At 44.6% G+C, this 14,246-nt stretch overlaps 1 protein-coding gene across 1 annotated transcript; it reads right to left on the bottom strand.

Annotated features, from left to right (window-relative positions):
- Nucleotides 1-2: 2 nt before the first annotated feature.
- LOC136450310 (uncharacterized) lies at nucleotides 3-3,838 on the bottom strand. The gene is made up of 5 exons (XM_066450711.1): nucleotides 3,016-3,838; nucleotides 1,645-1,681; nucleotides 1,302-1,538; nucleotides 1,177-1,224; nucleotides 3-889 (listed from the first exon to the last, which is right to left on the bottom strand). The coding sequence occupies exons 1-5, from the start codon at nucleotides 3,408-3,410 to the stop codon at nucleotides 491-493; spliced, it is 1,116 nt and encodes a 371-aa protein (XP_066306808.1). The 5' UTR covers nucleotides 3,411-3,838; the 3' UTR covers nucleotides 3-490.
- Between the last annotated feature and the right edge of the window lie 10,408 nt (nucleotides 3,839-14,246).

Below are 14,246 nucleotides of genomic sequence, written 5' to 3'. Positions count from 1 at the left end.
CGTATAATAAGGTTGGAGTAAATCAGTATACAGGGTAAAGCTCACACATGGTTCCAGTGTTCCACAACGCATGTGAACCAGACACCAGTGCACCAAGAATAGACTATGGTGCTCGTGATTCCGTTAAGGCTTCCAGACTTTGCACAGAGGGGCGGCAAATGTTTGTATTGGTCCCCCGTGATTACAGACAACAATGGTACACTTTTACATGATGGAAACCCTAACCGATGCTGCAAAACATGTTGACGGTGTAAGTGTTAAATTGACTGAGAAACTACCAGTTTTCAGTCAAGTAGCTGTGTCTTTGATGGATGACGATGGTAGCTTCCTGGTTCTTTTTCTTATTTAATTAACAGTTCTTTCCTCTCCACTGCAGGAACTGCTGATGCCATACCTCGCAACATGATGTAATACAGTTGCTTGATTTCCATGCTATTGTATCCTCACTCAGGTACTGTTCCACAATTTGTGCAGAACATAGGAATCATCATCACCAAACCAAGCATCTTCTCCTCCGGAACTTGTCAATGTCATCTGAGCTCATCCGTGGTTTATCAGGAACATCCACTGTTTTGGATTTCCCGACTCGGCTATCTAGGCTCTTACGTGAGATCTGTGAGCACTTTGTAGCCTCTTGAGGTTTCTCCGAGTATGCTTCCTTTGTTTCTTTACTGGTAGTGCCATCCTTTGCCGCTATCTCTTTTGGTTCAGGTTTTGATGTTTTTTTGCTAACGCTTAACACAAACTTCTTCAAATGCTTAATGTAATCTGGATATAGCTCGAGATTGCAGTGGCCACCACCACTTAGCCACAGTGGAGAATATTTTACTTTGCATTGCTCCCATAGCTGTTTTCCGTGGGAGCAGTCAACAACATCATCTGATGTACCCTGGTACAAGAAAGTATCAGGTCATGTTAGTCAGAGCAGCAATAATCTACCAAAGCAACTATGATACTGAATTAACAAACATTAGTTTCTTAAGATGCCCACTTGATAACTGTCTACAACTTCGACAAATCTGAATGTTCATTATTAACATACTTGGATTGGGGTGAGTAGTGATTAGTGAGTATTACTCATTCTACTGTGTATGTCCTTATCACAGATGAGGAATCACCCATTTTCATGCTCAATCTACTGTATTGTATCACAAGTTAATTCCACCAAGAACTCACATGAATGACAAGCACCGGACAATTTACCAAGCCAATTTTGTCGATGTTCTACAGCAAGGAGAGAAAAGATATCAGTTATTTACCAACCAACCAATAACTCCAGGAAACAAAAGAACCAAATATACCTTGTAAATGTCGAACCAAAACGTCCGTTTGACTGGATATAGTACTCTTAACCCAGATAAAATAGGACTATGCAAAACCACGGCTCGCAAGTCTGGCAATCGCGAAGCAAGATCAATGGTTGGACCACTTCCAACAGACTGACCATATAAAATTATATCCTCATCTGCGACACCATATTTTTCCTTGAGGCAGTTATATGCTGCTTCAATGTCTGCATATGTATTACACTCAGTGGGCTGTTCAATGGAAGAATAAACTGTCTATTAAGATATGGTTAGGGAGAAGATTATAGTTGCTACATAAGTTATTAGCTAAGCGGTCAAAATAAACGAACAAAGATACCTTCCCTGTAGATCTCCCGTAACCAGAATAATCATACCTGCAGCAATATATAAGTATATTAAAATCACTTTCAGGGAAAAAGACTAGGGAACCAACTGTGGCCACAAATTAAGCATCAGCCTAGAGGAAAACTAACTGTGGCCACAAATTACGCATCAGTCTGGAGGAACTAACTGTGGCCACAAATTAAGCATCAGTCTAGAGGAGAAGCCTATTTAGCAAAGAGGTTAGACATTGTTCCAAATGAAACTCAAGACAGAAACCAGGCACTTTAAAATGCGGTTAATCATATTTCCTTGGGATGGAAGAGCAAGCAATGCTGGATATGCTTTGCAGAAAGAATATGTAAATGATGCAGATAGTGATTATGCTGTTCAGCAATAAAGTTAAAAAAAAACATGTTCTAGTCTCAGTCTAACATAAATCTTTGGAGTTACCAAAGCTTTTCATGATTACAAATTAGAACCATGAAAGAAAATTTTCTTCAGCAGTCACAAAGTAAATCTCCATGTCCTACAGCAAAATTATATATGAGAAAGGAAAAAAAAAGGATCCCTTGGAATCCAAATCTGATGCACGTCTGACATGTCCCTGCATAATGCAATCCACCTAGAAAGACCTGCTAATCATGCCTCAAAATGCAAGGCACCACCTCATCAGCATCGAAAAAGTTCAAGGTGTAAAATCCAAGATACATCCACAAAATACATTATCTTGCCTCTCTGGCACACCTACAATGTCGGCACAGTCGCTAGCTAGTGCATAACTAATAATCTATATAGCCTGTTGTTTTTTTTCTTTTCATGCGAAAGAAATTACTACTCTTACATGAAACATAAGAAACCCCACCAATTACTCTTGCATTCAGCACTCCAAAGCCCTACCTATTTCTTTCGTTGAACAGGATCCGTAAGCAATGCACTAGATGCAAGTATCTCGTTAAGATAATCAATTGAATTTGGGGGAGAAATCTGCAAATCAAGGATTTGCTGGTATGGCTGTTAGGGCAAGCAAGTAGTTGTTTGCGACTATAAATATACAGGTTAATTTCCACATCATCTAACCTAAATGGGGCCTGTGTGATCCAATATTATCTCCCATCAATTATTAATTCCATCTGCTAACAGGTTGTTGCCGCTACAGGGTCCCAAAATTAGAGCAAACTGCAAACCCCATCACTTTGCATAATCGAAGCACCTAGTTAGGAGATATGAAGCCCAACAAATCAAGCAATAAATGCAAGGGAACACCAGAAATCGAACGCTTCCTGCACCAAAACCCTCCCGTAAGTTTCCCCCAACGGAAAAGCCCTCCAGCTCGCAGCAAAATTGGCAATCGTGCGACCTGAAGTGGCGGGGGCGGAGCATTTACCCGAAGAGGTTGACTCGGAGGCGGCGGCTGAGCTCGACGAAGAGCCCGTACATCTGGCCGAGGTCGGCGGCGTTGCCGTGGGAGTAGAGCATCGTGGCGGAGGCCCGCGCGTGGCGCACGTACGCCCCCACGATCTCGTTCCCGCGGCGGGTCCGGAGGCGCACCACCTCCGCGCCGTCCTCCTCCTCGGCGGCCGCCGCGACGGAGGAGGCCGAGGAGGAGCCCCCGGCGCCGGCGCCGGCGCCGTCCCGCCTCCGGCGGCGCGAGGGGGCCCGGGAGATCTCCGGGATGGCGAGGCGGCCGGTGGCGGCGTCGGCGACCACGACGGTGTAGGACGGCGGCGTGGGCGGGAAGAAGGCGAAGCGCGCGGCGATGGTGGACGTGACGCCGCCCATGCCTGCCGTCCGTCTGTCTCTCTCCCGGCGGGTCAAGTGGGGTGGTCAGCTGCAGCGCCGCCGCCTCGTCGCGCGTGGAGGCATGCGGCGTGACGCGAGGAGGGTTTGGATCGGAGGGTTCGGCGGTGGTGCGAGCGCCGAGCGGAGAGACAGAGACAGAGAGGGAGGGAGGGAGGGAGGTGGGAGCTCACTTCTGCGAGCTTTTTTCTCTGTCCTGTGTCCTGTTTTTAATTCGGGCGCTTTGCTTTGCTTTTGGTTTGCGGAGGCTCGGCTGGACTGGATCGCCGGTTTACCGAGAGGAGTGAAGCGGTTGGCCTCACCCGGACAGGAATGTCTCGGATCGGCTGAGGCCGGTGGCCGCCATGGCCGATGCTGCGGTGCGGTTGCTGCCTTGCTGGACCTGTGGAGTCCTGGACTGGTGGCGATAGTACGTGCCGTGCTGCGGTTGGTGCGTGACCTTTTATCAGGCTTTAAATGTCCTTCACATAGGTGTACCAGGAAGTTCGTTAGAAATCTTGACTTTGTGCTCACGTGCTCGCTTTGAAATTTCGTCTCCAAAATAAAGGGCACAAGACCACCAGACCATCGGCCCGTTCATTTACTCGTATACGATTGTGGATTATAAGTTGGAGCTTGCTCGTATACGATCATGAATTATGAGTTGGAATAATATTTTTCTCTCACACTAAACCAGTCAGCAGTAAATAATCCACGATCATTTACGACGAAACGAACAGGCTGCACACAAGTAGTACTCCTACTAGTTAATTAGTTTCACTGATTTACCTACGATTTATGGTAAGTTCCATCGTCACTTAATTTTCATAGGACTATAGAGATGATGAATGTAAGATTACAAGCGAAGCAACCGGTTCGCACCAATGATTCAGGGTCATTGTTGTGTTGACGTAACAAGAGAGTGTAAAACGACAATAGAAGAAAATGAATGCTAACTTGTGCTAATTTGAAGCGTCATGAGATGAAAATTAAATGGTTTAATACACGTGTCTCCTTTTCCATTCAAAGAAAATAGTAAATAGATATGATGGGAACTTGGGAAGTGATCTCACAATAATTAACTTTAAGAAAAAGCATGAGGTATGCTTGCTTTCCTCCTGTGATAGGAGGAGCGAAAAGAGGTGCCAGAAAGTAATGGCTTGATGCGATTCTTGAAAAGGGTTTCCTGGCCCTTTTTTTTCATACCCTGTTAACAACCACTTAGACTATCTCCAACAACAACACTCAAAATATAAAACGCATTCAATGTTTGGGTAGCGCTACAGTCAAAGGGTTCAATACTCATTTGACATCCTCTCCAACAATGAGACCCAAAAGAGAATCATTTCTGCAAATAGGTTTCCAGGAAAGAGGATACTTATATTTGGGTCGTGCCTCTCAGACAACCCCAAATGGGTCTCCCGTATAGGTACTCTGTTGAAGGCTGATTTTAGGTCTCCTACTACCTATTTTGGATTTAGGTGCTCATATGGTCACCTATTGGAGACAGTCTTAGATTCGCATTTCTTTTTTCGAAAGATCACTTATATTCGCATTTGGTTGTTGATGTTGATTTAGCTCATTCACAAAAACCGAGCCTCCTTCATAATGTGGATAGTGGATCATGCATTATGATGCATACGTACTCATCTGTTTGTCATGCACTCGATGAGGACAAGTCATACAAAAGCAAAAGTTATACACCTAACTATTGAAGTTACAGGAACAGGAACAACCAAATTGTGCAAAAGCAAATAATTAATCGTGGTTTCTTCCTGCCAAGAGAAAAAAAATATATTGCAACCAGAAAAATGATGAACTACATTCGGACTAAAACCTATATGTACGATATATTCATAGTTATATACTTATATGAATGCCATAAGCTTCTTTTTTTGTTAAATGTTATATACTATGTTTACAAAACTTTTGAACCTCACATGGATGCGCAAGTTACATGAGTACCTACTTATAATAAACACCACAACACAATTCTTTTTCTTTTTTGCGAGACCCTGTTACTACGCAAACGCTCACATACATGAGCCCACACTCACCTCTATGAATACACATGCACACCCTACCCCTATGAGCACCTCTGAAGAACTGAGTTGGACCGATAAATCTCGAGATTGATGAAGTCACGTTTAAAACCAAACCAGCTTGTACTTCTGTTGGAACATCAAGTTCAATCAAGTTGAAAGGTGTTTTTTTCCTCTACCATGGAGGCATTCATTCTTTGTTTTTTCTTAAAAAAAACTTGTATCGGGCATATGAGGCTCGTTACCAAGAAGAACAGTGATGTCTGAATTTAATAAGAATAGCATATGGTTACTTCAACAGTTTATTGACCCTGTTATTAAAGGATATAATGTCATATAGAAAATGAATCAAGGAGCAATTTTAAGCCATGTCTGGTTCGATGTCACAATAAAAATTTAGGCAATATTAAACAATAACATTGCTCAATCCATGCTATCTATGTAAGGACTGAATGGCCTAAGATGAGTGGTGAATTGTGAAAGGTCCTAATGGCTAGAGGGGGGTGAATAGCCTATTAAAAATTTCTACAATAACACTTAGCAAATTTGTTAGACAATTAAACGGCGAAGCGAGTGTTACGCTAGCCTACTAAAAAGCAAGCCACCTACCACAATTTTAATGTCTATGAACTCTAAGCACACAATGGATATGTCACTACACTAGGTTAGTGTACTCTCAAAGACTAACTAAAGGGCTACACTAACCACTAGACCCGAGATAAGCTTGCTCTCAAAACTAATTACACTAAAGAGTGAAACAACACTAGAAATATAAATGCAAGGTAGAGGATGTGATGATTATACCGCCGTGTAGAGGAATTGAGCTAATCACAATGATGGAGCCAATCAATCACAATCAATCACAATGAATACCAAGAAATCCTTGGACAAGATGACACAACATTTTTTTTACCAAGGTTCACTTGCTTGCCGGCAAGCTAGTCCTCGTTGTGGCGATTCACTCACTTGGAGGTTCACGCGCTAATTGGCATCACACGCTAAACCCTCAATAGGGTTCCTGAAACGATCCCGATTTCCTCGAAGGGAAATCCATAGATTCGAAATATAACGTGATAGTCCCAGGTGATCATTCCATCACATTATCAAATAACAGTCGATATCACAGTCATACATCGAATACTTGTCTTAAACAGAGTACAAATAGCAAGGTTTACTCATTATTACATCGCCACTTGGTGGAATCACTCAGAGCATGCAGCATCCGGAACAACATCAAGTATAAAGGCAGTGGACGTCAACTCCATCTTCTCAACAAAACTTGAGCGCAGGAACATGACCTCTAATCCTCCCAACCGTCTCTCTAGTAGTCGTACTCGAGCTCAGAACCTGTCAAACAATTATCAGTACGATTTGTACTGGACACTGGCTCCCACCCTATGCTTTGCGTTTGCTTTATGGTAGGGGAATGCAAGGGTAGAGCAAAAGACATATTTGTGGTTGTAGTTTCCTATGCGAGTATATCAAGTTTTAATAACAATTCATCAAGTTTTAACTCATCTCATCCACACGTTCTCCCATCCCATCACACACATCTCACCACTCTCACACTCTCTAGGCGACAAGGACGACTCATGCTCGTACCTTGCCTCATCGTTCAAGGCCAGAAACCAACACAAGAACCCAGGGGGAAGAAGAAGAAAGGACTCCTCTCACTAATCAAGGGAAGCGTAGGTCATATGAATGTCCATATATGAGGATGCGGCTATATGTATAGATCGATCAACTCTGCAGAGCGTGTACACCTGGAACCACCATCGGCGGTGCCCCGCCTAGGCTGATACCGGGCTACCTCCCAACCGATGCGATGCCACCTACCACTCAGCCCTAGGCCACCCTGGAGTCCACCAAAACACTAAGACTGTGAGATGTAGTACCGGACCCCCCAGAGGTCACTATGCTATCTTAGGAGGGTGTGGGCCAAACGCCCGTACCTCCCTACACTATCCACTTCCATCCTAGTAGTAGTGGCACTATCCTAGCTGGTTAGCATCCATCCCCTGCCCATTCAGGGACGAGTGGCATGCACGTAGGGTCCTATGACTCGATTCTCTTGACATACCTGTCCTTAGGGGGATCGGACATGATATCTTCTCATAGGAGATAACCAACACCCCGTGTCTCGATGACACCTCCATCACAGGGCTTCATCCTACAAAGACACTCCACCCTAGGATCTCCTCATCTCACATGCACCCGCCATAGGTACCACTCATAGGGTATGCCTAGGTCGCACCCCCCTGGCAAGACTCATCCAACGACTCGTCGTAAGATCCTGCCCGATCGACTCTACCCTCACCACACACACAAAACACAAGCCAAGATCTCCCCGGTTGTTACCACATTACCGGCACCCAGTGCCTTAACCACTCACATACAATCCTCCACCAAGCATCACATCACAGATATAATGCGTAGTAGAAGTAGTAGCAAGTAAGTAAGTGAGCATCTAACTTAACAATGGGTGTGTAGGGGTATAGGTTGCGACAAGGTAATGGCTCACAAGCAATTCTACCATGCAACCTATCACAGATCATTTGCATAAAAGTAAAGCACTAGCATCTACATTGTAGCATGTCTAACAGGATTCTACGAGGTTGGGTGGGACGTGGCACCTAGCAGGTCGTCTCCAAGCTCCTCAGTGTAGTTGGGGTCATGCTCCTCAGCCTGTGGCTCCTCTGGGTCTGTCAAACGAGACATATAGCCACGATAAGCGACCCCTATAGATGATCACAAAGAAGCAACAGAAACTCAAAAGATCCAAATGCACTCAAACACAAGCCTATGACGTAGAGCTCATTTTTCTGAGGCCATATGAATTTTCTAAGTTTAAATCATTTTCTAAAAAGAAAAATAAGAATTTTGAATAGTGAAGGACACGTGTCTGCACGTGATTGGACATGGGAAATACAGTCACTAATAGGTGGGACCCACGGTCAACAACGACTAACAAGTGGGGTCAGGTCAACGGCAGCGTTGATCGGTCAATGGTCAACATTGACTGGGTTTGACTAGGCCCAACGGGCTAGGTCATGGGCCCGATATGGGCTGGTCTAGGCTGGGCCGACCCAGACACATGTCACTTGGCTAGGCCATCCACGTGGCGTTGGCGGGCTGCTATCGGGCCTGCGCCTACGGGCGCGGTTCATAGTGGTCCACCGGGTAGGGGTCCATGGACCACACACTAGGGCCATGGTGGACCGCATCCACCTCCTCTCTACTTTTCTTGGCTCACGGTGCACCTGATGCAGGGAGAGGCACCGCGGGGCGCTTGGCCTCCTTTGCTCGTGTACGCCAGTGATGAGGTCGCCCGGAGGTGGTCGGTGGCTGGTCAGCGGTGATGCTACGGCCTCCCTAGGGCTCCTAGGCGCTAGCGTGGGTATGGTGGGGTACTAAAAGGTGGCACCTTGGTGGCCGGCAAGGGCGGCCAATGGTGCTCGGTGGCGGGGTGAACTCGGTGGAGCGACGGCGGTGTAGTGAGCTCGCTAGGTGCGCTCAGCGAGACTATCATGGCTCTCCCCGAGTGACCTTGGCTCTCTAGCAAGGGTGGCCAGGGCATGGGCTGCGTCTTCATAGCCTGCCAATGATGGTTGGGATGGCCGCAGGCATGGATGCCATGGCAGTTCAGCTGCGCGAGCACCCAGGGCTCAAGATGGGTCATTTTTGCTCGATCGAGGTCACTAGAGTGCTCATGAAGGCGGCGTCAGTGACCGGTTTCCATGGCGGAGTCCGCTCGGCGGTAGCGCACGTGGCGGGGCTCTGGTGAGGCGTCGGCACCGGTGACATGGGGGCTAGGGTTGTCCTCCGAGCCATCCAACTATTCAGAGGAGGGGAGGAAGAGTGAAGGGAATCACAAGCGAGGCCCCGCGATCAGCGGCAGGGGAAGGCAACAGCGGCAGCACGCTGCGACATGGGGCGTGGTCGTAGGCCATTGCTGGGCCACGTGGGTACAGGAGTGTAGGCACGGGCATAGGAGTACGGACGCAGTGCGGGGCCACAGCGCAGGCGAAGCAGGCCGGTGCGCGCGCGTAGGGCTGAGCACGAAGCTAGGCCGTCTCGCTGGACCAGCGACGGTGCGGGCGTAGGCACAGGAGTAGGCACGGGTAAGGCCGCTTGGGCCGCGGTGCTAGGCCGGCATGGGCTGCTCGGGCTGCTTTCCCTTTTCTTTTTCTCCCTCTTTCCAATTTCTTTCCTATTTCTATTTCCACACTACACCTAGGGCTCCTATGCATGTTTACATGTGTTGCCAACATTTATACACCCTAGTGGGGTGCATTAGAGGTCATCTAGGGCTTTAGGGTCTAGGCCAAAGGTTTGGCAACAAACACACAATAGTTTATTAAAAGGTTTAATTGATTTTAATGCATCACATAAAATCATGAAGAAGCAACTCACAAGTTGAATTAAATGCAAAATGCTCAACCATGCTAACTTGAGTTCTACTTGTGCAACCACATGGGTGGTTTCCTAGTATGCACACTCATCATACATGTGGTTTATTGGAAAAAATTTTAAGCTTAGATTTTTGGGTTATTGGAAAACCTGGGTTGTTACAGTGCCGCACAACCAACACAAGATGAGGATCACACAAGCCACGAGCAATCCACTAGAGTACCTTTTAGTTCTCTACTAGGGAAAGGTCAAGAACCCCTCACAATCACCACGATTGGAGCCAGAGACAAGCACCTTCCTCCCCTCGATGATCCTCGCTGCACCAAGCCATCTAGGCGGCGGCAACCACCAAAAGTAACAAGCGAATCCCGCAGCGAAACACGAACACCAAGTGCCCCTAGATGCAATCACTCAAGCGATGCACTTGGATTTACTCTCAATCTCACAAAGATGATGAATCTATGATGGAGATGAGTGGAAGGGCTTTGGCTAAACTCATAAGGTTGCTATGTCAATGCAAACAGCCAAGATGGTGAGCTTGAGTCAACCAAACACCTTTTATAGTGCCCCAAACGAATAGAGCCGTTGGGCTCCTCGGGGCAGCTTACTGTGCATCGACCGGACGCGCTAGTCAGGGGGATTGGATGTACCCAGGCCTGCATCTGGTCCACGGATGCTTGCACGTGTCCTGCATTTAAACTACGGTCATCGATTATGAACAGCTAGTTCGCTCCTATGCTCGCGTTTAAAGAAGAACCGGACATGCCGATCCATTGACCGACGCGCTAGCCCCACGTCAGATGCTCACTACGCAGCGTGCCTCCAACTAATGACTAGACGCGCCGATCAGCCATAGCTTCCACATGTTAGGTCATTTCTAGAGAGCTCCTCGAGCATCAAAACCATGGTCGGACGCGTCAGGTACTCGCAACCGGACACGCCACCACGTCAGGTCCAAGCTGCGCTCACCAAACTACTCATGTCATCTATCGTCAGCACTGACCGGACACACAAGCGGCGAGTCAGGTCACTTTTTGTCTCGGTGTTCGATCAAGCACTAAAGAGAAGCCGAGCACGCCACCAAATTTTACAATTGACCGAACGCTGACACCCCAAGTTCGGTCACAACGTCACCTGCGTCCGGTCACTGATTTTCAGTGAAAAACATCTCCTTCACTTCACCAACTTCTTCACCCTTGCTCAAATGTGCTAACCACCAAGTGTATCACCTTGTGCACGTGTGTTAGCATATTTTCACAAACATTTTCAAGGGTGTTAGCACTCCACTAGATCTAAATGCATATGCAATGAGTTAGAGCATCTAGTGACACTTTGATAACCGCATTTTGATACGAGTTTCACCCCTCTTAATAGTATGGCTATCGGTCCTAAATGTAATCACACTCACTAAGTGTCTCGATCACCAAACCAAAAAGCTCATATCAAGTTTCACCTTTACCTTGAGCTTTTTGTTTTTCTCTTTCTTCTTTTCCAAATCTAATCACTTGATCATCATGTCCACAACATCATCATGATCTCCACCATTTGCTTCACCACTTGGAATGTGCTACCTATCTCATAATCACTTTGATAAACTAGGTTAGCATTTAGAGTTTTATCAATTCACCAAAACCAAACTAGAGCTTTCAATCTCTCCCCTTTTGGTAATTGATAACAACCCTTTCATAAAGATATAAATTGAAATTCATTTGAATCCATGTTGCTTGCCCAAACATATTTACCATCTGTAAAGGGATATGGACAAGTTTCATGAACCCTAAATGATAGCATTAGCTCCCCCTACATATGTGCTAAAAGTTTGGATTAAAGCTTGCACATATGCATGGATTTGAGTTATGGGAGAGTAATGACTAAAAAATGATACTAAGGTATAAGAAATGGACCTTTAAAGCGTGATACCAATCGAAGTGCACCAATAAACCATCCTTAGCACCATTAGTAACTAGACATACACAAAACTAGAATACCCCGTGAGATCAATATTAGAGGTAAGGGTCTAGTTTTCACAAAATAAACACAAGTCTAGTTACTCAACCTATGCATGCTAGTTTTTCATTTCATCATTCAAACCTACAACTAACATACACCATAGAAGCATGGAACTTTAATTTAAAACTTGTACCATGCAAGCAAACATATAAAATGCACATTCAAATGCATCAATCAAGTTTATGAGCTTACTCCCCCTACTTGTGTGCTCAAAATTTTAATTGACCCACTTACTCGAAATTTTAATTGATCCCTTACTTTCACATATCTCTCTCTCTATGTCAAAGTTCTCCCCCTTTGTCATTTAACCTTATCTTTGTGTAATTTCTCCCCCTTTGTCATCAATGACCACAAAGGTTAAATTTTAGATAGGTTAAGATTATCAATGTCAATCAATCAGGTGAGGTTCATTTTCCCAAAATTGGTCCAGTCTAGAACACTTGCCAAAGATATTTAACTCGGTTTGATTTAAGGATAAGCTTCTTCACACCTCCAAATAAGGGTTATCTTGTACCATGTTGAGTTAAACACTTATAGCTCATTTTCTAGATCAAACACTAGGTTCATAAGCCTACAAACATGTCATATGCGACCACTAGATCAAATCAAGCATAGAAGAAATAGTGGTACCATATAAGCATCAAATTTATTTGATTTTCATGAATGAGCCTATTTAATATGAAGAATGACTAGATGCACTAAATATGTCCTTAGCAAAGGATGTATGCATGCCAATGAACTGTTACCTTGGATTGCTCGAAGGAGAGGCATGTCATATAAGTGGGGGTGCATCAATATATATTTGAGAAATCCAATATGTTCAACTCATTCCTTAGCTTACAAAACATTTTCTCATCTAATGGCTTGGTGAATATGTCGGCAAGTTCATCTTCGGTGCCCACACTCTCAATGCAAATGTCCCCCTTTTGTTGATGATCTCTAATGAAATAGTGGCGGACATCAATCTACTTTGTTCTTGTATGTTGAACCGGATTATTGGTTAGCTTGATTGCACTCTCATTGTCACATAGCAATGGTACTTTCTTGAACTTGATTCCAAAGTCATTCAAGGTGGCCTTCATCCAAAGTATTTGTGCACAACAACTACCGGTGGATATGTATTTAGCTTCGGCGGTTGATAACGCAACACTATTTTGCTTCTTTAATTACCATGAAATAAGTGACCTTCCTAATAATTGACATGTGCCTGAGGTGCTCTTCCTTTCAACCATGCATCCCGCATAATCTGAGTCAGAGTAATCAATTAGCTCAAACTTTGCTCCTTTGGGATACCACAAACTAACATTTTGTGTATGCTTTAAGTACCCCAATATTCTCTTTGTAGCCTTCAAATGGCTTTCTCTTGGTGAGGCTTGAAATCTTGCACACATGCACACACTAAACATGACATCCAGCCTTGATGTGGTCACATAGAGTAGGCTTCCAATCATAGACCGATACAACTTTTGATCCACTATGTTGCTACTTGTGTCACTATCCAAATTGCTATTTGTTTCCATTGGTGTGCTAATGGCTTTGCTATCACTTATGCCAAACTTCTTGAGCATATCTTTGATATACTTGCCTTGACTCACAAATGTACCATTCTTCAATTGATTGATTTGAAGACCAAGAAAGTAACTCAACTCTCCAATCATGGACATCTCAAATTCATTAGCCATCACCTTCCCAAACTCTGCATAAAAATCTTGATTGGTTGATCCAAAGATAATGTCATCAACATAGATTTGCAACACAAATAAGTCCTTGCCAATCTTCTTGGTGAAAAGAGTAGTATTAACCTTACCTATCATGAATCCCTTTGAGAGTAGGAAGTCCCTCAACCTCTCATACCATGCTCTAGGTGCTTGTTTCAAGCCATACAATGCCTTCTTCGACTTGTACACATGGTCAGGTTTTTTGTCATCTTCAAAATTGGAAGGTTGTTCAACATATACTTCTTCATTAATGTAGCCATTTAGAAATGCACTCTTGACATCCATTTGATAGAGCTTGATGTTATGGGCACAAGCATAGGCTAGCAAGATTCTAATTGCTTCCAATCTAGCAACCGGGATATATGTTTCTCCAAAGTCAAGACCTTTAACTTGAGTGTATCCTTGTGCTACTAATCTTGCTTTGTTCCTTACTACTATCCCATCTTGATCTTGCTTGTTTCTATAGACCCATTTGGTTCTAATCACATTGTGTCCTTTTGGTCTCTCTACTAATTCCCATACTTGATTTCTTATAAAGTTGTTCAATTCTTCATGCATAGCATTCACCCAATCAACATCCTTCAATGCTTCTTCTATCTTCTTTGGTTAAATGAATAATACAAATGAGAAATGCTCACAAAATAAAGCCAATCTTGATC

The sequence above is a fragment of the Miscanthus floridulus genome, chromosome 5 (assembly GCF_019320115.1).
Source record: "Miscanthus floridulus cultivar M001 chromosome 5, ASM1932011v1, whole genome shotgun sequence".
In the NCBI taxonomy this organism is placed as follows: Eukaryota; Viridiplantae; Streptophyta; class Magnoliopsida; order Poales; family Poaceae; genus Miscanthus; species Miscanthus floridulus.
This window is presented reverse-complemented; position numbering and strand designations above follow the sequence as displayed.

Bases quoted from the DNA above. Each gene is read 5' to 3' on its own strand.
- LOC136450310 (XM_066450711.1), bottom strand. From the start codon at position 3,410: ATGGGCGGCGTCACGTCCACCATCGCCGCGCGCTTCGCCTTCTTCCCG. The intron at 1,682-3,015 runs GTAAATGCTCCG...ATATTGCTGCAG, and splicing joins CTCCGAGTCAACCTCTTCGG to GTATGATTATTCTGGTTACG. The intron at 1,539-1,644 runs GTATCTTTGTTC...TCCATTGAACAG, and splicing joins ACGGGAGATCTACAGGGAAG to CCCACTGAGTGTAATACATA.